General features: G+C 44.9%; 1 protein-coding gene across 1 annotated transcript in view; it reads right to left on the bottom strand.

Moving 5' to 3' along the window:
- LOC135522735 (catenin delta-2-like) overlaps window positions 1–25,041 on the bottom strand; it is a 401,912-nt gene that overhangs the window by 10,464 nt on the left and 366,407 nt on the right. Inside the window, exon 22 of the mRNA XM_064949274.1 lies at window positions 1,507–1,633. Within this exon, the coding sequence (XP_064805346.1) occupies window positions 1,507–1,633 (127 nt within the window). The remainder of the gene's footprint in view (window positions 1–1,506; window positions 1,634–25,041) is intronic.

The following is a 25,041-nucleotide window of genomic DNA, read 5'->3' as shown; positions in this document are numbered from 1 at the left end:
CAGCAACTATGTTAAACGGATAATCACTACCGTAACACAACACCGTTAGATCCCGTAACCCCGGAGACCAAGCTCATCACTGTTAGATACGGTTACCCATGGAGATCAGGTCTGAGAGCTATCAGCATGGTACAGTGAGCGCCAAGGGGCTTTGAAAGGTCACACACGCTTGCACAGACACATGCACGCACATGCACACACACTCACAGTTAGAACAGTCATGTGAGCAGGATCAGTCAGTTACTCTGAGATTGTCTGAGGAGAGAAACAGTTCAGCCATGAAACCCTTATCATTTACTACAGTCCCACGGAGACAGTGTGTGTGCATGGGCCCCTAGGTCAGGGTCTCTCTTGGCTTGTGTTAATCACAGAGAACAGACAAGGTCCTACGCTTGAATGATGATGACGCACACATCTCTCTCTCTCTCTCTCAATCTGCTTTGATCGGTCTCAGAGGCTAGAAAACATGGTTGTAGCAGATCCAGAACAGCATGTACTGGAGAGCAGGGGAACAGAAGAACGAGGGAACCATGCAACGCAGGAATAGAGCGTGATAAAGGAGAGAGCAGAGTTTCTATATCCCTGTAACGATTGTCGTTGGGAGAAGGAGAGGGGGACCAAAGTGCAGCGTGGTACGTATCCATAATACCTTTAATAAAGATGAATACACAAACAAAAACAACAAAAAGATAAACGAACAGTTCTGACAGGTGCAACAAACACCAACCAGAAAATAATCACCCACAACTCAAAATGGGAAAACAGACTGCCTAAGTATGGCTCTAAATCAGAGACAACGATCGACAGCTGCCTCTGATTGGGAACCATACCAGGCCAAACACATAGAAAAAGAAAACCTAGACCTACAACATAGAATACCCACCCACATCACACCCTGACCAAACAAAAAGTAGAAACCTACAAAGCAATCTACGGTCAGGGCGTGACAATCCCTCTAAGCTCCTGATTCTCAATGTCAATATTCAAAGTTAGTCTCATCTTCCACTCTCCTCCTCTTACAACTTACGTCATCATGTCTAACTTCACTCCTCAGGGAACTGTTATCACCACTATACCACACTCTCACTTGCAGTATGCCATTATAATACTGTTCTTAGTAGGTGCAGAGAAATGAAGTGGCAAGACATAGTGATGTTTTTTTCATTGACCTTGAGATGGAACAGCTATTGAACACAGGCACAGACGCACAAACACACACACACACACACACACACACACACACACACACACACACACACACCATTAAGCAGGGAAGCTCGTTGCTCTGAAGCAAAGGCCAGGGCCAGTTAAAAAGAGTCCACTAAGCCAGGGGAGGAAAAGCACTTTTCTGCCTCATCACCAGGCTAAATCCAATGTGGAGGAAGCACAGCCGCAGGCAGGCTAGCTGTATTTGATACCGTTCCATTTATTCCATTCCAGCAATTACAATGAGCCGGTCCTCCTACAGCTCATCCCACCAGCCTCCTCTGACACACACACACTGACCTGAGCGGTTGTTGGGTGAGGTTCGTACAGGGGACACAGAGGGGGTGCGAGAGGAGGAGTAGGGTCTCTGTCTGTCTCTCTCTATCGTAGAGGCAGAACCAGCAAAGTGATACTGAGAGTATCCATCCTGTGGGAGAGAGAGAGAGAGAGAGAGAGAGAGAGAGAGAGAAACTTGTTAGAATCGTCGTTATTATGCTGGAAGACCCAGCCACGACCCATCTTCAGTGCTCTTACTGAGGGAAGGAGGTTGTTGGCCAAGATCTCACGATACATGGCCCCATCCATCCTCCCCTCAATACAGTGCAGTCGTCCTGTCCCCTTGGCAGAAAAGCATCCCCAAAGAATGATGTTTCCACCTCCATGCTTCACGGTTGGGATTGTGTTCTTGTGGTTGTACTCATCCTTCTTCTTCCTCCAAACACGGCAAGTTGAGTTTAGACCAAAAAGCTCTATTTTTGTCTCATCAGACCACATGACCTTCTCCCATTCCTCCTCTGGATCATCCAGATGGTCATTGGCAAACTTCAGACGGGCCTGGACTTGCGCTGGCTTGAGCAGGGGGACCTTGCGTGTGCTGCAGGATTCTAGTCCTTGACGTCGTAGTGTGTGACTAATGGTTTTCTTTGAGACTGTGGTCCCAGCTCTCTTCAGGTCATTGACCAGGTCCTGCCGTGTAGTTCTGGGCTGATCCCTCACCTTCCCCATGATCATTGATGCCCCACGAGGTGAGATCTTGCATGGAGCCCCAGACCGAGGGTGATTGACCGTCATCTTGACCTTCTTGCATTTACTAATAATTGCGCCAACAGTTGTTGCCTTCTCACCAAGCTGCTTGCCTATTGTCCTGTAGCCCATCCCAGCCTTGTGCAGGTCTACAATTTTAACCCTGATGTCCTTACACAGCTCTCTGGTCTTGGCCATTGTGGAGAGGTTGGAGTCTGTTTGATTGAGTGTGTGGACAGGTGTCTTTTATACAGGTAACGAGTTCAAACAGGTGCAGTTAATACAGGTAATAAGTGTAGAACAGGAGGGCTTCTTGAAGAAAAACTAACAGGTCTGTGAGAGCCGGAATTCTTACTGGTTGGTAGATGATCAAATACTTATGTCATGCAATAAAATGCAAATTAATTACTTAAAAATCATATACAATGTGATTTTCTGTATTTTTGTTTTAGATTCCGTCTCTCACAGTTGAAGTGTACCTATGATAACAATTACAGACCTCTACATGCTTTGTAAGTAGGAAAACCTGCAAAATCGGCAGTGTATCAAATACTTGTTCTCCCCACTGTATATTAAAACCTCTTGAAGCTAGGGGGCACTATTTTTATGTTTGGAAAAATAACGTTCCCAAAGTAAACGGCCTATTTCTCAGGACCAGATGCTAGAATATGCATATAATTGACAGATTAGGATAGAAAACACTCTAAAGTTTCCAAAATATTATCTGTGAGTATAACAGAACTGATATCGCAGGCGAAACCCTGAGGAAAATCAAACCAGGAAGTGGCTTCTATTTTGAAAACCCCATGTTCCATAGCCTGCCTTTGCTCCATTTAAAGGGATATCAACCACATTCCTTTTCCTATCGCTTCCTCAAGGTGTCAACAGTCGTTAGACATAGTTTCAGGCTTTTATTTTGAAAAATGAGCGAGAACGATAACATTGCGTCATTGTATGGCTGGGTGCCAGCAGCGTTTTGCTTGGCGCAACAGAGTTTGGGCAGCCATTGCCGTTCCCTCTCCTACTGAAAAAGACAGTTGCGGTTGATATATTATCAATTATATATTTTAAAAACTTGATTGATTATAAAAAACTTTTGACATGTTTCTGTGGACATTACGGATACTATTGGTAATTTTCGTCTGCGTTGTTGTGACCGCTTTTTAATGTGGATTTCTGAACATAACGTGCCAAACAAATGGAGGTATTTTGGATATAAAAATAATCTTTATGGAACAAAAGGAACATATATTGTGCAACTGGGAGTCTCGTGAGTGAAAACATACAAAGATCATCAAAGGTAAACGATTCATTTGATTGCTTTTCTGATTTTTGTGACCAAGCTACTTTGATGCTAGGTGTTCATAATGTTTTGTCGAGCGATCGATAAACTTACACAAACGCTTGGATTGCTTTTGCTGTAAAACATATTTTCAAAATCTGACACGACAGGTGGATTAACAAAAGGCTAAGCTGTGTTTTGCTATATTGCACTTGTGATTTCATTAATATAAATATTTTTAGTAATATTATTTGAATGTGGTGCTGTGCAATTCAGCGGTTCTTAAGAACAATTATCCCGCTAGTAGCGTCAAGAAGTTAAAATGTCTTCAGAATTAGTACAAAACAAATCCAAAATATAAATCCAAATAAATCCAAATGAATCACACACCACAGTGATCCCTGTTAGGTCCTTCATTAGATGAATATAACAGAAGTGATCCCTGTTAGGTGATTCACCAGTTGACTATAACACCACAGTGATCCCTGATAGATTATTCACCAGATGACCATAACACCACAGTGAAACCTGTTAGTTGATTCACCAGATGACTATAACACCACAGTGATCCCTGTTAGGTGATTCACCAGTTTACTATAACACCACAGTGATCCCTGTTAGGTGATTCACCAGATGACTATAACACCACAGTGATCCCTGTTAGTTGATTCACTAGATGACTATAACACCATAGTGATTGATCCCTGTTAGGTGATTCACCAGATGACTATAACACCACAGTGATCCCTGTTAGTTGATTCACCAGATGACTATAACACCACAGTGATCCCTGTTAGGTGATTCACCAGATGACTATAACACCACAGTGATCCCTGTTAGTTGATTCACTAGATGACCATAACACCACAGTGATTGATCCCTGTTAGGTGATTCACCAGATGACTATAACACCACAGTGATCCCTGTTAGGTGACTCACCAGATGACTATAACACCACAGTGATCCCTGTTAGTTGATTCACAAGATGACTATAACACAGTGATTGATCCCTATTAACACCTATAACACCACAGTGATCCCTGTTAGTTGATTCACCAGATGACTATAACACCACAGTGATCCCTGTTAGGTGATTCACCAGATGACTGTAACACCACAGTGATCCCTGATAGATGATTCACAAGATGACTATAACACCACAGTGACTATCACACCACAGTGATCCCTGTTAGTTGATTCACTAGATGACCATAACACCACAGTGATTGATCCCTGTTAGGTGATTCACCAGATGACTATAACACCACAGTGATCACTGTTAGGTAATTCACCAGATGACTATAACACCACAGTGATCCCTGATAGATGATTCACCAGATGACTATAACACCACAGTGATCCCTGTTAGGTGATTCACCAGATGACTATAACACCACAGTGATCCCTGTTAGGTGATTCACCAGATGACTATAACACCACAGTGATCCCTGTTAGGTGATTCCCAGATGACTATAACACCATAGTGATTGATCCCTGTTAGGTGATTCACCAGATGACTATAACACCACAGTGATCCCTGTTAGGTGATTCACCAGATGACTATAACACCACAGTGATCACTGTTCGGTGATTCACCAGATGACTATAACACCACAGTGATCCCTGATAGATGATTCACCAGATGACTATAACACCACAGTGATCCCTGTTAAGTGATTCACCAGATGACTATAACACCACAGTGATCCCTGTTAGGTGATTCACCAGATGACTATAACACCACAGTGATCCCTGTTAGGTGATTCACTAGATGACTATAACACCACAGTGGTCCCTGTTAGGTCCTACACCAGATGACTATAACACCACAGTGATCCCTGTTAGGTGATTCACCAGATGGCTATAACACCACATTACAGCAGCTGTTGTTTCAATATAAAAACTGTAGACGGAACAGACAGAAATCTTCAGTTGGGTTCACCCACCAATTAAATCAACGTCTGCACTAACGATGCTTCTCTACCTTAACCAACCAAAACTCCACTCACATAATTGCTGCTGTATAATTGCAATGTTGATATGACAGAAAGCTACAACAGGTACCTACTGAGCTGGAACACAATTAAATAAAGAAGAAAAACAGGATAACTGAAAACAACACTTAACAAAGCATTAAACATTGGATTCAGCATTAGGACCCTCTATACAAGAGCCATAACCCTTATAGTTAATAATGATGTCATTATACTGTAACAATCATGACTGTTCTGTCACCACTATTTCTCCCTCCTTTGGAAGCCTTCCCCTTGTCTGCCATGATTCACCTTTTACCTTACCTGCTAAAGCACATGTCCTGCCGTGACACGCCTGTTTCCTGCAGAGTTCCGGAAGGATCAAAGGTAGGATCCTCTCTGATACAGTTCAAAGACACCCAATTTCCCTCTCTCCTCATTTCCCCCCTCCACACCCTCACGTATCTTACCCTCTCTCCTCTCCTCATATCCCCTCACTCTCATTTCTCCCCTCCACACCCTCACTTATCTTACCCTCTCTCCTCTCCTCATATCCCCCTCACTCTCATTTCCCCCCTCCACACCCTCACTTATCTTACCATCTCTCCTCTCCTCATATCCCCTCACTCTCATTTCTCCCCTCCACACCCTCACTTATCTTACCCTCTCTCCTCTCCTAATATCCCCTCACTCTCATTTCCCCCCTCAAAACCCTCACTTATCTTACCCTCTCTCCTCTCCCTATCTATCTATCTTCACCTCCACCCCCCCCCCCCCAGCAAGGAGAGTGTTTGGTTGCCAGGCAACCATTGTGCCTCTTGCATCTAACCACATTGGACAGGTATTTCAAGGCTGCAAGGTAAGAGGCGAATAAAGCACTTAAAGCCTACGCACAAGGTGCGTGTGTGTATGTGTGTGTGATACGATTAGGCTGAATAAAGGTTACGGAAAAATGGTTCATCCCTCCAAGCTTCAGCCACGGCAACTTCTGTCGTTTTACCACACTCATTCCATGTCAGGCTTTTTAACCTTCATCCCTCCAAGCTTCAGCCACGGCAACTTCTGTGTTTTACCACACTCATTCCATGTCAGGCTTTTTAACCTTCATCCCTCCAAGCTTCAGCCACGGCAACTTCTGTCGTTTTACCACACTCATTCCATGTCAGGCTTTTTAACCTTCATCCCTCCAAGCTTCAGCCAAGGCAACTTCTGTCGTTTTACCACACTCATTCCATGTCAGGCTTTTTAACCTTCATCCCTCCAAGCTTCAGCCAAGGCAACTTCTGTCGTTTTACCACACTCATTCCATGTCAGGCTTTTTAACCTTCATCCCTCCAAGCTTCAGCCAAGGCAACTTCTGTCGTTTTACCACACTCATTCCATGTCAGGCTTTTTAACCTTCATCCCTCCAAGCTTCAGCCAAGGCAACTTCTGTCGTTTTACCACACTCATTCCATGTCAGGCTTTTTAACCTTCATCCCTCCAAGCTTCAGCCAAGGCAACTTCTGTCGTTTTACCACACCATCATTCCATGTCAGGCTTTTTAACCTTCATCCACACTCATCCATGTCAGCTTCATCCCACAGCCAAGCAACTTCTGTCGTTTTACCACACTCATTCCATGTCAGGCTTTTTAACCTTCATCCCTCCAAGCTTCAGCCACGGCAACTTCTGTCGTTTTACCACACTCATTCCATGTCAGGCTTTTTAACCTTCATCCCTCCAAGCTTCAGCCACGGCAACTTCTGTCGTTTTACCACACTCATTCCATGTCAGGCTTTTTAACCTTCATCCCTCCAAGCTTCAGCCAAGGCAACTTCTGTCGTTTTACCACACTCATTCCATGTCAGGCTTTTTAACCTTCAGCCCTTCATGCTTTCATTTTCTCCCTACAGTCAAATCTCCTCTATGTTCTCACTGAGACAGCTGTATAATATACACTCTGATCTTATAACTCAATTCCTAAAACCCTATAAAGGCTAAAGACCCAGGCAGTGGCTATTTGAAAGGTAACTTTTCCCATTCAGTAGAATGTTAAGGATATTTTGAAATGAAAACTACATCACACACTTGCTCACTAGCCAGCAAGAAGGCATACACACACACTCTATCTCTCACACATGACTACGCCTCAGACAGCTCAACTCCCTCTCCTCCTCGTCTCTCTGCACTCCCCTCGCCTCCCCACCCCAATCACCATCCCCAGATATAGCATACATCCAACACATCTGTCATACCATCCCCCAACTGGCATTCTCTGTTATCAGACTATAGTTAGACTGGAAACCATGCAGAGCCATGCACACAGGCCTCACACATGCTATAAATCCAACACACGCAGGACACATGCACACAGCATTTTTCAGTCAGTTAAGAACAAATTCTTATTTTCAATGAAGGCCTAGGAACAGTGGGTTAACAGCCTGTTCAGGGGCAAAACGGCAGATTTGTACCTTGTCAGCTCGGAGGATTTGAACTTGTAACCTTCCGGTTATTAGTCCAAAGCTTTAACCACTAGGCTACCCTGCCACCCCTGCATGACCTTTCTGTGCCAAATGTTTAGGGCCTTCTTCTGACACCGCCTCGTATAGAGGACCTGGATGGCAGGGAGCTCAGCCCTAGTGATGTACTGGGCTGTACGCACTACCCTCTGTAGCATCTTGCAGTCGGATGCCAAAAAGTTACAATACCAAGTGGTGATGCAGCCAGTCAAGATGATCCCAATGGTGCAGCTGTAGAAGGTTTTGAGGATCTGAGGGCCCATGAGAAATATTTTCAGCCTCCTGAGGGGGATAAGGCTTTGTCGTGCCTTCTTTACGACTGTTTTGGTGTGTGTGGAGCATAATAATTCTTTACTGATGTGGACACCGAGGAACTTGAAGCTCTCGACCCTCGCCACTACAGTCCCAAGGAGCCTGTTTAATCGAGCCTCTACTTTAACTAATGCTCTCGGCTGTAAGGCCATTTCATTTGGTGACTTTGGGTCTTTTGAGCATCATGCTATACTGTTTACATGTCGGCCACCAGTGCTGGTCACAACCCTGTATAGGCCACCAAAGCACTGCCCCACTTTCTTTACTGATCTATCTGAACTATTATCTATTGTCCTTGAGAACTGTGATAAAATTATTGTGTTGGGTGATTATAATATTCTTGTTGACAAAGAGATTCCAAGGCCATTGAATTTATGAATATTTTGAGCTTGATGGACTTTATCCAACATGTTACTGGGCCCACCCATAACTGTGGCCATACTCTGGACCTGGTTATTACCAAGGGGCTTTCTACTGGGCCCACCCATAACTTTGGCCATACTCTGGACCTGGTTATTACCAAGGGGCTTTCTACTGGGCCCACCCATAACTGTGGCCATAGTCTGGACCTGGTTATTACCAAGGGGCTTTCTACTGGGCCCACCCATAACTGTGGCCATACTCTGGACCTGGTTATTACCAAGGGGCTTTCTACTGGGCCCACCCATAACTTTGGCCATACTCTGGACCTGGTTATTACCAAGGGGCTTTCTACTGGGCCCACCCATAACTGTGGCCATACTCTGGACCTGGTTATTACCAAGGGGCTTTCTACTGGGCCCACCTCTGGACCTAATTACCAAAGGGCCATACTCTGGACCTGGTTATTACCAAGGGGCTTTCTACTGGGCCCACTCATAACTGTGGCCATACTCTGGACCTGGTTATTACCAAGGGGCTTTCTACTGGGCCCATCCATAACTGTGGCCATACTTTGGACCTGGTTACTACCAAGGGGCTTTCTACTGGGCCCACCCATAACTGTGGCCATACTCTGGACCTAGTTATTACCAAGGGGCTTTCTAGTGACATATCATCCTTTGCTGATGTTGCTTTATCTGATCACCACTGTGGATTTATACTACCTTGTTGCCCATAGCCCAGGGTAATACTGAACACATCATTAAGAAACACTCTCTTACCTCTGAAGTTGCTAAATTTTTTATTGAGTGTATGAACAATACTCCACCACCTATTCTACTGTCCTCTATTGATGATTTATTTGATACATGTAATAGCATTAAGGGCAACTATTGATGATTTAGTTGATAAATGTAATAGCATGAAGGGCAACTATTGATGATTTAGTTGATACATGTAATAGCATGAAGGGCCACTATTGATAATTTAGTTGATAAATGTAATAACTAGCGGATCCTGTGTTCTGCCTTTCACCCAGGACAACGGAATGGATCCCAGCCGGCAACCCAAAAAACCGACTTCGTAAAAGAGGGAAACGAGGCGGTCTTCTGGTCAGACTCCGGAGACGGGCACATCGTGCACCACTCCCTAGCATTCTTCTCGCCAATGTCCAGTCTCTTGACAACAAGGTTGATGAAATCCGAGCAAGGGTAGCATTCCAGAGGGACATCAGAGACACTAACGTTCTTTGCTTCACGGAAACATGGCTCACTGGAGAGATGCTATCGGAGTTGGTGCAGCCAGCTGGTTTCTCCACGCATCGCGCCGAGAGAAACAAACATCTTTCTGGTAAGAAGAGGGGCGGGGGCGTATGCCTTATGGCTAACGAGACGTGGTGTGATCACAGAAACATACAGGAACTCAAATCCTTCTGTTAAACGTGTTAACCCTCACAAGGCTGCAGGCCCAGACGGCATCCCCAGCCGCGCCCTCAGAGCATGCGCAGACCAGCTGGCTGGTGTGTTTACGGACATATTCAATCAATCCCTATCTCAGTCTGCTGTTCCCACATGCTTCAAGAGGGCCACCATTGTTCCTGTTCCCAAGAAAGCTAAGGTAACTGAGCTAAACGACTACTGCCCCGTAGCACTCACTTCCGTCATCATGAAGTGCTTTGAGAGACGAGTCAAGGACCATATCACCTCCACCCTACCTGACACCCTAGACCCACTCCAATTTGCTTACCGCCCAAATAGGTCCACAGACGATGCAATCTCAACCACACTGCACACTGCCCTAACCCATCTGGACAAGAGGAATACCTATGTGAGAATGCTGTTCATCGACAACAGCTCGGCATTTAACATCATAGTACCCTCCAAGCTCGTCATCAAGCTCGAGACCCTGGGTCTCGACCCTGCCCTGTGCAACTGGGTACTGGACTTCCTGACGGGCCACCCCCAGGTGGTGAGGGTAGGCAACATCTCCACCCCGCTGATCCTCAACACTGGGGCCCCACAAGGGTGCGTTCTGAGCCCTCTCCTGTACTCCCTGTTCACCCACGACTGCGTGGCCACGCACGCCTCCAACTCAATCATCAAGTTTGCGGACGACACAACAGTGGTAGGCTTGATTACCAACAACGACGAGACGGCCTACAGGGAGGAGGTGAGGGCCCTCGGAGTATGGTGTCAGGAAAATAACCTCACACTCAACGTCAACAAAACTAAGGAGATGATTGTGGACTTCAGGAAACAGCAGAGGGAACACCCCCCTATCCACATCGATGGAACAGTAGTGGAGAGGGTAGTAAGTTTTAAGTTCCTCGGCATACACATCACAGACAAACTGAATTGGTCCACCCACACAGACAGCATCGTGAAGAAGGCGCAGCAGCGCCTCTTCAACCTCAGGAGGCTGAAGAAATTTGGCTTGTCACCAAAAGCACTCACAAACTTCTACAGATGCACAATCGAGAGCATCCTGGCGGGCTGTATCACCGCCAGGTACGGCAACTGCTCCGCCCACAACCGTAAGGCTCTCCAGAGGGTAGTGAGGTCTGCACAACGCATCACCGGGGGCAAACTACCTGCCCTCCAGGACACCTACACCACCCGATGTTACAGGAAGGCCATAAAGATCATCAAGGACAACAACCACCCGAGCCACTGCCTGTTCACCCAGCTACCATCCAGAAGGCGAGGTCAGTACAGATGCATCAAAGCTGGGACCTAGAGACTGAAAAACAGCTTCTATCTCAAGGCCATCAGACTGTTAAACAGCAACCACTAACATTGAGTGGCTGCTGCCAACACACTGACTCAACTCCAGCCACTTTAATAATGGGAATTGATGGGAAATGATGTAAAATATATCACTAGCCACTTTAAACAATGCTACCTAATATAATGTTTACATACCCTACATTATTCATCTCATATGTATACGTATATACTGTACTCTATATCATCTACTGCATCTTTATGTAATACATGTATCACTAGCCACTTTAACTATGCCACTTTGTTTACATACTCATCTCATATGTATATACTGTACTCGATACCATCTACTGTATCTTGCCTATGCTGCTCTGTACCAACACTCATTCATATATCTTTATGTACATATTCTTTATCCCCTGACACTTGTGTGTATAAGACAGTAGTTTTGGAATTGTTAGTTAGATTACTTGTTGGTTATTACTGCATTGTCGGAACTAGAAGCACAAGCATTTCGCTACACTCGCATTAACATCTGCTAACCATGTGTATGTCACAAATAAAATTTGACTTGATTTGATTTGATTTTAGCATGAAGGGCCACTATTGATGATTTATTTGATAAATGTAATAGCATTAAGGGCAACTATTGATGATTTAGTTGATACATGTAATAGCATTAAGGGCCACTATTGATGATTTAGTTGATAAATGTAATAGCATTAAGGGCCACTATTGATGATTTAGTTGATACATGTAATAGCATTAAGAGCCACTATTGATGATTTAGTTGATAAATGTAATAGCATTAAGGGCCACTATTGATACCACAGCTCCAGTAAAGATGAAAAAGGCCACATCCAAACAGAGAGCTCCTTGAATGAGAGAAAACTAGTCGATTAAAGATAAATCGCAGAAAGGCAGAGCGTAAGTGGAGAAAGTAAAAGTTGCGGGTCCATTATGATATTCGGAGAGAGCAATTTGGCATATATAACAAGGCAATTAGAAATCCCAGATGGGCTTATTTTTCACATTTGATTACTATTAATCAGAATAATTGGGGAGTGCTCTTCTCAACCATTGATGGGCTGATAAATCCCAATCCCGCAAACCAACAGCGCCAGAAAGTATTCAGACCCCTTCCCTTTGTCCCATAAAAATGTATGTTACAGCCTTATTCTAAAATGGATTAAATAATTATTTTCCCTCATCAATCTACACAGAATACCCCATAATGACAAAGCGAAACAGTTTTTGTGATATTTTTGTACATTTCTAAAAATAAAAAAACAGAAATACCTTATTTACATAAGTAATCAGATACTTTGCTAAATTGAGCTCAGATGAATCCTGTTTCCATTGATCATCCTTGAGATGTTTCTACAACTTGATTGGAGTCCAGCTGTGGTAACATCAATTGATTGGACATGATTTGGAAAGGCACACACCTGTCTATATAAGGTCCCACAGTTGACAGTGCATGTCAGAGCAAAAATGTGGTCAAATGAATTGTCCGTAGGGCTCCGAGACAGGATTGTGTTGAGGTACAAATGTGAGGATTAAAGTGTTGAATGTCCCCAAGAAAACAGTGGCCTCCTTCAATCTTAAATGGAAGAAGTTTGGAACCACCAAAACTCTTCCTAGAACTGGCCGCTAGGCCAAACTGAGGATTCAGGTGAGAAAGGCCTTGGTCAGAACCCGATGGTCACTCTGACAGAGCTCCAGAGTTCCTCTGTGGAGATGGGAGAAGATTCCAGAAAGACAACTATCTCTACAGCACTCCACTAATCAGGCCATTATTGTAGAGTGGCAGACAGAAGCCACTCCTCAGTAAGAGGCACATGACAGCCCGCTTGGAGTTTGCCAAACGTGACCTAAAAGATTCCCAGAAACAATATTCTCTGGTCTGATGGAACTAAGATTGAACTTCTTGGCCTGAATGCCAACTGTCACGTCTGAGGAAACCTGGCACCATCCCTATGGCGAAGCATGGTGATGCCACCATCATGCTGTGGGGATGTTTTTTAGTGGGGGGGGGGGGCTGGGAGACTAGTCAGGATCGAGGGAAAGATGACCAGAGCAAGGATTCTTGATGGAAACCTGCTCCAGAGCCCGCAGGACCTAAGACTGGGGTAAAGGTTCACCTTCCAACAGAACAATGACCCTCAGCACACAGTCAAGGCAATGCATGAGTGGCTTCGGGGGAGATCTCTGAATGTCCTTGAGTGGCCCAGCCAGAGCGCGGACTTGAACCTGATCGAACATCTCTGGAGAGACCTGAAAATAGCTGTGCAGCAATGCTCCCATCTATTCTGACAGAGCTTGAGAGGAGCTACAGAGAAGAATGGGTGAAACTCCCCCAAAACAAGCGTCATACCCAAGAAGACTCAACACTGTAATCGCTGTCAAAGGTGCTTCAACAAACTACTGAGTAAAGGGTCTGAATACTTATGTAAATGGGATATTTCCATTTATTTTATTTTATAAATGTTCTAAAATGTCTACATACCTGCTTTTGCTATGTCATTATGGGGTATTGTGTGTAGATTGATGGAAAAAAAAGCAATTTCATCAATTTTAGACCAAGGCTGTAACTTAACAAAATGTGGAAAAAGTAAAGGGGTCTGAATACTTTCCGAATGCACTGTATGTGAAATTTCCTCCAAATCTAAATGTGATGAGTTTGCAGCATACAGTGGGGCAAAAAAATATTTAGTCAGCCACCAATTGTGCAAGTTCTCCCACTTAAAAAGATGAGAGAGGCCTGTAATTTTCATCATAGGTACACTTCAACTATGACAGACAAAATTACAAAAGAAATCCAGAAAATCACATTGTAGGGTTCTTAATGAATTTATTTGCAAATTAGGGTGGAAAATAAGTATTTGGTCAACTAAAACAAGCACGATTTCTGGCTCTCACAGACCTGTAACTTCTTCTTTAAGAGGCTCCTCTGTCCTCCACTCGTTACCTGTATTAATGGCACCTGTTTGAACTTGTTATCAGTATAAAAGACACCTGTCCACAACCTCAAACAGTCACACTCCAAACTCCACTATGGCCAAAACCAAAGAGCTGTCAAAGGACACCAGAAACAAAATTGTAGACCTGCACCAGGCTGGGAAGACTGAATCTACAATAGGTAAGCAGCTTGGTTTGAAGAAATCAACTGTGGGAGCAATTATTAGGAAATGGAAGACACACAAGACCACTGATAATTTCTCTCGATCTGGGCCTCCATGCAAGATCTCATCACGTGGGGTCAAAATGATCACAAGAACGGTGAGCAAAAATCCCAGAACCACACGGGGGGGACTAGTGAATGACCTGCAGAGAGCTGGGACCACAGTACCAAAGCCTACCATCAGTAACACACTACGCCGCCAAGGACTCAAATCCTGCAGTGCCAGACGTGTCCCCCTGCTTAAGCCTGTACATGTCCAGGCCTGTCTGAAGTTTGCTAGAGAGCATTTGACTGATCCAGAAGAAGATTGGGAGAATGTCATATGGACAGATGAAACCAAAATATAACTTTTTGGTAAAAACTCAACTCGTTGTGTTTGGAGGACAAAGAACGCTGAGTTGCATCCAAAGAACACCATACCTACTGTGAAGCATGGGGGTGGAAACATCATGCTTTGGGGCTGTTTTTCTGCAAAGGGACCAGGACGACTGATCCGTGTAAAGGAAAGAATGAATGGGGCCATGTATTGTGAGATTTTGAGTGAAAACCGCCTTCCATCAGCAAGGGCATTGAAGATGAAACGTGGCTGGGTCTTTCAGCATGACAATGATCCCAAACACACCGCCCGGGCAACGAAGGAGTGGCTTCATAAGAAGCATTTCAAGGTCCTGGAGTGGCCTAGCCAGTCTCCAGATTTCAACCCCATAGAAAATCTTTGGAGGGAGTTGAAAGTCCGTGTTGCCCTGCAACAGCCCCAAACATCACTGGTCTAGAGGAGATCTGCATGGAAGAATGGGCCAAAACTTCCGGCGCCGACAGAGATGGCCGCCTCGCTTCGCGTTCCTAGGAAACTATGCAGTTTTTTGTTTTTTTACGTGTTATTTCTTACATTAGTACCCCAGGTCATCTTAGGTTTCATTGCATACAGCCGAGAAGAACTACTGTATATAAGATCAGCGTCAACTCACCATCAGTACGACCAAGAATATGTTTTTCGCGACGCGGATCCTGTGTTCTGCCTTACAAACAGGACAACGGAATGGATCGCATGCAGCGACCCCAAAAAACGACTCCGAAAAAGAGGGAAACGTAGCGGTCTTCTGGTCAGACTACGGAGACGGGCACATCGTGCCCCACTTCCTAGCATTCTTCTTGCCAATGTCCAGTCTCTTGACAACAAGGTTGATGAAATCCGAGCAAGGCTAGCATTCCAGAGGGACATCAGAGACTGTAACATTCTGTGCTTCACGGAAACATGGCTCACTGGAGAGACGCTATCCGAAGCGGTGCAGCCAACGGGTTTCTCCACGCATCACGCCGACAGAAACAAACACCTTTCTGGTAAGAAGAGGGGTGGGGGTGTATGCCTTATGGCTAACGAGGCATGGTGCGATGAAAGAAACATACAGGAACTCAAATCCTTCTGTTCACCTGATTTAGAATTCCTCACAATCAAATGTAGACCGCATTACCTACCAAGAGAATTCTCTTCGATTATAATCACAGCCGTATATATCTCCCCCCAAGCAGACACATCGATGGCTCTGAACGAACTTTATTTAACTCTTTGCAAACTGGAAACCATTTATCCGGAGGCTGCATTCATCGTTGTTGGGGATTTTAACAAGGCTAATCTGAAAACAAGACTCCCTAAATTTTATCAGCATATCGATTGCGCAACCAGGGGCGGAAAAACCTTGGATCACTGTTACTCTAACTTCCGCGACACATATAAGGCCCTGCCCCGCCCCCCTTTCGGAAAAGCTGACCACGACTCCATTTTGCTGATACATGCCTACAGACAAAAGCTAAAAAAAGAAGTTCCCACGCTGAGGTCTGTCCAACGCTGGTCCGACCAAGCTGACTCCACACTCCAAGACTGCTTCCATCACGTGGACTGGGACATGTTACGTATTGTGTCAAATAACAACATTGACGAATACGCTGATTCGGTGTGCGAGTTCATTAGAACGTGCGTTGAAGATGTCGTTCCCATAGCAACGATTAAAACATTCCCTAACCAGAAACCTTGGATTGATGGCAGCATTCGTGTGAAACTGAAAGCGCGAACCACTGCTTTCAATCAGGGCAAGGTGTCTGGTAACATGACTGAATACAAACAATGCAGCTATTCCCTCCGTAAGGCTATCAAACAAGCTAAGCGTCAGTACAGAGACAAAGTAGAATCCCAATTCAACGGCTCAGACACAAGAGGCATGTGGCAGGGTCAATCACGGACTACAGGAAGAAATCCAGCCCAGTCACGGACCAGGATGTCTTGCTCCCAGGCAGACTAAATAACTTTTTTGCCCGCTTTGAGGACAATACAGTGCCACTGACACTGCCTGCAACGGGAAAATGCGGTCTCTCCTTCACTGCAGCCGAGGTGAGTAAAACATTTAAACGTGTTAACCCTCGCAAGGCTGCAGGCCCAGACGGCATCCCCAGCCGCGCCCTCAGAGCATGCGCAGACCAGCTGGCTGGTGTGTTTACGGACATATTCAATCAATCCCTATACCAGTCTGCTGTTCCCACATGCTTCAAGAGGGCCACCATCGTTCCTGTTCCCAAGAAAGCTAAGGTAACTGAGCTAAACGACTAACGCCCCGTAGCACTCACTTCCGTCATCATGAAGTGCTTTGAGAGACTAGTCAAGGACCATATCACCTCCACCCTACCTGACACCCTAGACCCACTCCAATTTGCTTACCGCTCAAATAGGTCCACAGATGATGCAATCTCAACCACACTGCACACTGCCCTAACCCATCTGGACAAGAGGAATACCTATGTGAGAATGCTGTTCATCAACTACAGCTCGGCATTCAACACCATAGTACCCTCCAAGCTCGTCATCAAGCTCGAGACCCTGGGTCTCGACCCTGCCCTGTGCAACTGGGTACTGGACTTCCTGACGGGCCGCCCCAGGTGGTGAGGGTAGGTAACAACATCTCCTCCCCGCTGATCCTCAACACTGGGGCCCCACAAGGGTGCGTTCTGAGCCCTCTCCTGTACTCCCTGTTCACCCACGACTGCGTGGCCACGCACGCCTCCAACTCAATCATCAAGTTTGCGGACGACACAACAGTGGTAGGCTTGATTACCAACAACGACGAGACGGCCTACAGGGAGGAGGTGAGGGCCCTCGGAGTGTGGTGTCAGGAAAATAACCTCACACTCAACGTCAACAAAACTAAGGAGATGATTGTGGACTTCAGGAAACAGCAGAGGAAACACCCCCCTATCCACATCGATGGAACAGTAGTGGAGAGAGTAGAAAATTTTAAGTTCCTCGGCATACACATCACAGACAAACTGAATTGGTCCACTCACACAGACAGCATCGTGAAGAAGGCGCAGCAGCGCCTCTTCAACCTCAGGAGGCTGAAGAAATTCGGCTTGTCACCAAAAGCACTCACAAACTTCTACAGATGCACAATCGAGAGCATCCTGGCGGGCTGTATCACTGCCTGGTACGGCAACTGCTCCGTCCTCAACCGTAAGGCTCTCCAGAGGGTAGTGAGGTCTGCACAACGCATCATCGGGGGCAAACTACCTGCCCTCCAGGACACCTACACCACCCGATGTTACAGGAAGGCCATAAAGATCATCAAGGACATCTACCACCCGAGCCACTGCCTGTTCACCCCGCTATCATCCAGAAGGCGAGGTCAGTAAAGGTGCATCAAAGCTGGGACCGAGAGACTGAAAAACAGCTTCTATCTCAAGGCCATCAGACTGTTAAACAGTCACCACTAACATTGAGTGGCTGCTGCCAACACACTGACAACTCCAGCCACTTTAATAATGGGAATTGATGGGAAATGATGTAAATATATCACTAGCCACTTTAAACAATGCTACCTTATATAATGTTACTTACCCTACATTATTCATCTCATAGGCATACGTATATACTGTACTCTATATCATCAACTGCATCCTTATGTAATACATGTATCACTAGCCACTTTAACTATGCCACTTTGTTTACATACTCATCTCATATGTATATACTGTACTCGATACCATCTACTGTATCTTGCCTATGCTGCTCTGTACCATCACTCATTCATATATCCTTATGTACATATTCTTTATCCCCTTACACTGTGTATAAGACAGTAGATTAGGAATTGTTAGTTAGATTACTTGTTGGTTATTACTGCATTGTCGGAACTAGAAGCACAAACATTTCGCTACACTCGCATTAACATCTGCTAACCATGTGTATGTGACAAATAAAATTTGATTTGATTTGATTTGAAATACCAGCAACAGTGTGTGAAAACCTTGTGAAGACTTACAGAAAACGTTTGACCTCTGTCATTGCCAACAAAGGTTATATAACAAAGTATTGAGAAAAACTTTTGTTATTGACCAAATTCTTATTTTCCACCATAATTTGCAAATAAATTCATTAAAAATCCTACAATGTGATTTTCTGGATTTTTCTTTTCTCATTTTGTCTGTCATAGTTGAAGTGTACCTATGATGAATGAATTACAGGCCTCTCTCATCTTTTTAAGTGGGAGAACTTGCACAATTGGTGACTGACTAGATACTTTTTTCCCCCCACTGTATTTCAGAGATAAGATTAGGCTAGGTATCAGTTAAGAAAGCCCTGATGAGAAGTTTGATAAGTGCCCTCGCCTTTCTGTCTGTAACGATGTAAGCTGAGGGTCGGGAACAAGTTCTGGGAGTGAATACATTTAATAAAAAATGAAACAAACACGTAACACAAACAGCGCACCGACATGAAACAGGAACAATGACGACTGGGGAAGAAATCAAAGGGAGTGACATATAAAGGGCAGATAATCAAGGAGGTGATGGAGTCCAGGTGAGTGTCATTATGCACCTAACGCTGGTGACAGGTGTGCGCCCTAACGAGCAGCCTGGTGACCCAGAGGACAGAGAGGGAGCACAAGTGACACAGTCCATGTACTCTTAGATTTAAGTTCTGCATTCGACATTGTTGACCATGTTGTCCTCCTGGACAGACTGGGTTGGCCTCTCCAGTCCAGTTCTAAAATAGTTTAGGGCCTATTTAACCCTTGGTGGACATAATATAAAGAAAGTGTTTCTGTACTGCTGCTCCCCCCCCCTCTCTCTCTCTCTGCATCTCTCTCTCTCTGCATCCCTCTCTCTGCATCCCTCTCTCTCATCCCTCTCTCTGCATCCCTCTCTGCTTCTCTCTCTACCTCTCGCCCTACCTCTGCCTCCCTCTCTCTCTCTGCCTCCCCCTCTCTCTGTCTCCCCTCTCTCTCTGTCTCCCCTCTCTCTCTGTCTCCCCTCTCTCTCTGTCTCCCTCTCTCTCTGCCTCCCTCTCTCTCTCTCCCTCTCTCTCTCTGCCTCCCTCTCTCTGCCTCCCTCTCGCTCTCTGCCTCTGCCTCCTTCTCTCTGCCTCCTTCTCTCTACATCTGCCTCCCTCTCTGCCCCTCTGCCTCTGTCTCTGCCCCTCTGCCTCTGTCTCTGCCCCTGTCTCTGCCCCTCTGCCTCTGTCCCTCTGCCTCTGTCCCTCTGTCCCTCTGCCTCTGTCTCTGCCCCTCTGTCTCTGTCCCTCTGTCTCTCCCCCTCTGTCTCTGTCCATCTGCCTCTGTCCCTCCCCCTCCGTCTCTGTCCCTCTGCCTCTGTCTCTGCCCCTGCCTCTGCCCCTCTGTCTCTGTCCCTCTGCCTCTGTCCCTCTGCCTCTGTCCCTCTGCCCCTCTGCCTCTGCCCCTGTCTCTGCCTCTGTCTCTGTCTCTGCCCCTGTCTCTTTCCCTCTGTCTCTGTCCCTCTGTCTCTGTCCCTCTGCCTCTGTCTCTGCCCCTGTCTCTGCCCCTGTCTCTGCCTCTGCCCCTCTGCCTCTGCCACCGGCAGTTCTTAGTGTCAGCATCAGGACAGACAAAGAAGACTTGGCCGACTGTCTGTGTTGGGTTGAACAACCCTGGAAAGTACTGAGTGAGAGACAGAGAGAGAGACAGAGAGAAAGAGGGGGAGAGAGATAACAGACATAGATAAAGTAGTGGGGAGAGAAAGTTATTGTAAAAAGAGAGAAAAAGAGGTAAAAGACAAGTCCAGGAGGGACAACGTTGTATCTTTGTGATCAGCAGAATCTCCTCTCTGTGACGTCAACACCTCCAGTCTGTTTATCCAGCCCCTCAAGGTACAGTGTCAGTCATGACATCCATAGCTTTGTATATGAGTTTGTGGTTACATTCTTACCCTCAGCTAACCGTACCAAGTGGCAAAGTCAAACTGTTAAATTCACACATTCTGCCATTCAATAATAGCACATTTACAGATATAGAACCCTAGCGATCATAACATAACATATTGATGAACTTATACTTGGACACAACACAGAACTTATGTTTTATTGATGACTGGAGTCTTCATTGATCTCATCAGCATCTGTTCTACTTTCATATGTTTATTTGGCTTCCGATCCATGCTCATGTTCTCTAGCCCCAAGGCAAACCCTGTCTACATATTCTGTAGGAAGTGATTAACAGTTGTAAGTGGAGTCACCAACACACACACACACACACACACACACACACACACACACACACACACACACACACACACACACACACACACACACACACACACACACACACACACACACACACACACACACACACACTGTGTGAGGAGACATTGTGTGTGAATGTTCTCATTACCCCAGACTTCAAAGCAAACAGCATTCTGATATGGCAGTTCAAACCACCTCATTATTGACCTAATCCTATATTCCCCTCTTTTCTAACACAAACATGTAACAGAACACACACTCTGCTAGTACTAGTAGTATTACACACACACGCACGCACACACACACACACACACACACACACACACACACACACACACACACACACACACACACACACACACACACACACACACACACACACACACACACACACACACACACACACACACACACACACACACACACTACTAAGACCGTAAACCATTGCCACACATACTCATTTCAAGGTCTCCCCAACTCCTCTCTAAGTGCTGTAACTAGCCTAGTTTAAGGCTTTTCTGATCAATGTTTCATATAGATCCTAACGTGTACAGGAGACTTTACAGACAGACTGTCATTCTTCTAGTACCAAGAACTCAAAATCAAAATGTCCTTTCAAAGACATTCTAGTCAATCAATTTCTTCTCTCATTTCTCGCTACTTTGTATGAGGTAAACTCCTGTATTCATCTCAATTAGTACCCCTGGTTAGGGACAGGGAGACAAAAACATAAGGTTTTTAGTCCGAATACACCATTCCCACACACTCTATCTATCGAGGGCTACTGTTGTCCATCCATCTGCCTGGGTGTGCTGTCTACTGTCCCTCTCCTCCTTTTCCCCCTTTCCTTCCACTCCCTTTCTCTCTCCTCTTTCATACGTGCACAGATTGAGTGGGGAGTCTAGGCAGCAGAGTGGACTATCCCCGGAAGACTCTAAGAGCAGAACACTCTCTGGGGTGACTTTGGGACAAGACTTTTGTTGAATGTGTTAATGTTGAATCTGTCAGAGACTGTGTACAGATGTAGGATCTTAATTTGAGCCAGCTTGCTACAGCAGGAAAATAATCCTGCAGCAACAGGAAATGTCAATTATTAAGTGGATTATATTTAATGGACATTTTTGTAGGGTTTGATAAATGTTTTGTAAAAAGTCTGAAATGTGAAAGTGGAAAATACAAATTTCAGTAAACTGTTTAAACTTGAAATACACTACACGTTTTAGATTTCTTGCATTGCAGGAAAGCTCTTCTGCAACAAGGTGATCAAATTAAGATCCTACATACGTATGTGTCAGTGACATTGGTCATTCAGGTGTGACAGACAGGAGTAGACAGGACAGCCTAAGGCTGATACCATGACACACAAACAGGGCAGTGTATTACTCACGCTCGTGCACCCACACACACCAAACATTGATGAACTACTGTCCACCCATCCTGAAATCATGTAGGGAATTGAAAATATTTGAATTAAAAAAACTGAAGAATAACTTGGATTCTAACCTCCTTCACTGCACTCCCATTCACTACAGCTGTGTTCACTGAAAAGATCAGAACGTCTATAGAACCCAGCTAATCAAGTTGGGTCTGAGTGTTCCTTTTCCAGAGGAAGAGAGAGAGAGAGAGAGAGAGAGAGAGAGAGAGAGCAGAGAGAGAAAGAGGCAGAGAAAGAGAGAGAGAGAGGCAGAGAAAGAGAGAGAGAGAGAGAGAGAGGCAGAGAAAGAGAGAGAGAGGCAGAGAGAGAGAGAGACAGAGAGAGAGATAGAGAGAGAGAGGCAGAGAGAGAGAGAGAGAGAGAGAGAGGCAGAGAGAGAGAGAGAGAGAGAGAGAGAGGAGGCAGAGAGTGAGATAGAGAGAGAGAGAGGCAGAGAGAGAGAGAAAGAGAGAGAGAGAGAGAGAGAGAGAGAGGCAGAGAAAGAGAGAGAGAGAGGCAGAGAGTGAGATAGAGAGAGAGAGAGGCAGAGAGAGAGAGAGAGAGAGAGGGGATATAACTTGAATAGACTAACAGTACACAATAGACCCTGGGCTTGGGGCTTGGGGCGAAGCAAAGTCTTATTTAGGAAACATTCACAGTAAATATTTCATAGTACTGTTTTGTTGTTCCTCTCATCTAAACCCCATTGTTCTTCTGTGTGAATATTACACACACACACACATTTTATAAAAAAATACAACTGATATATCAAATCAAATCAAATGTTATTTGTCACATGCCCCGAATACAACAAGTGTAGACCTTACTGTAAAAAATTACTTACAAGCCCTGAATGACCTTTTGCGTGTAGGGGGCAGTATTTTTGTTTTTGGCTAAAAAACGTACCCATTTGAAACTGCCCATTTCTCAGCCCCAGAAACTAGAATATGTATATAATTGAATAGGTTAGTATAGAAAGATTAGGATAGAAAACACTCTAAAGTTTCCAAAACTGTAAAAATATAGTATGTGAGTATAATAGAACTGATACTGCAGCCGAAAACCTGAGGAAAATCCAATCAGGAAATGCCTCTTATTTTGAAACCTCTCTGTTCCTATGCATGCCTATCCTCAATTTAAAGGGATATCAACCAGATTCCTTTTTCTATGGCTTCCCTAAGGTGTCCACAGTCTTTAGACATAGTTTCAGGCTTTTATTTTGAAAAATGAGCGTGAAAGATCACATTGCGTAAGTGGATAGGTGGGGGTTCTCAGAGTGAGTTTTGCGCTACAGAGTAAAGCGGCCATTGTTTCTCCCGGTGTTATTGAAAAACCTACACAACTGGTTGATATATTATCGAATTTATATTTTAAAAACAACCTGAGGATTGATTATAAAAAATGTTTGACATGTTTCTGTGGACATTATGGATATTATTTGGAATATACATCTGCGTTGTCGTGACCGCTCTTTCCTGTGGATTTCTGAACATAACGCAACAAACAAATGGAGGTATTTTGGGTATAAAAATGATCTTTATGGAACAAAAGGAACATTTGTTGTGTAACTGGGAGTCTCGTGAGTGAAAACATCCGAAGATCATCAAAGGTAAATGATTAATTTGCTTTTCTGATTTTCGTGACCTTGCTACTTAATGCTTAGTGTACATAATGTTTTGTTATGCTATCGATAAACTTACACAAACGCTTGGATTGCTTTTGCTGTAAAGAATAATTTCAAAATCTGAGACGACAGGTGGATTAACAAAAGGCTAAATTGTGTTTTGCAATATTGCACTTGTGATTTCATGAACATGAATACTTTTTAATAATATTATTTGACCGTGGCGCTATGCAATTCAGCAGTTGCTGACGAAAATGATCCCGCTAACGGGATGGGTAGCGTCTTAACCAACAGTGCAGTTCAAGAAGAGTTAACAAAATATTAACCAGGTAGGCTAAAGTACCGGTACCGAGTCAATGTGCAGGGGTACAGAATAATCGAGGTAATTTGTACATGTAAGTAGGGGTGAAGTGACAATGCATAGATAATAAACAGCGAGTAGCAACAGTGTACAAAACAAATGGGGGGGGGTGGTGTCAATGTAAATAGTCTGGTGGCCATTGTTCAGAAGTCTTATGGCTTGGGGGTAGAAGCTGTTAAGGAGCCTTTTGGCCCTAGATTTGGCGCTCCGGTTCCGCTTTCCATGCGGTAGCAGAGAAAACAGTCTATGACTTGCGTGACTGGAGTCTCTGACAATTTTGGGTGTTTTCCTCTGACACCACCTATTATATAGCTCCTGGATGGGAGGAAGCTTGGCCCCAGTGATGTATTGGGCCGTACGCACTATCCTCTGTAGCGCCTTACGGTCAGATGCAGAGCAGTTGCCGTACCAGGCGGTGATGCAACCGGTCAGGATGCTTTCGATGGTGCAGCTGTAGAACATTGAGGATCTGGGGACCCATGCCAAATATTGTCAGTCTCCTAAGGGGGATGTCACATTTACATAAGTATTCAGACCCTTTACTCAGTATTTTGTCTT

The sequence above is a fragment of the Oncorhynchus masou genome, chromosome 30 (genome assembly GCF_036934945.1).
Source record: "Oncorhynchus masou masou isolate Uvic2021 chromosome 30, UVic_Omas_1.1, whole genome shotgun sequence".
In the NCBI taxonomy this organism is placed as follows: domain Eukaryota; kingdom Metazoa; phylum Chordata; class Actinopteri; order Salmoniformes; family Salmonidae; genus Oncorhynchus; species Oncorhynchus masou.
Note: the sequence above shows the minus strand (reverse complement) of the source record. Positions and strands in the feature narration are given on the sequence as shown.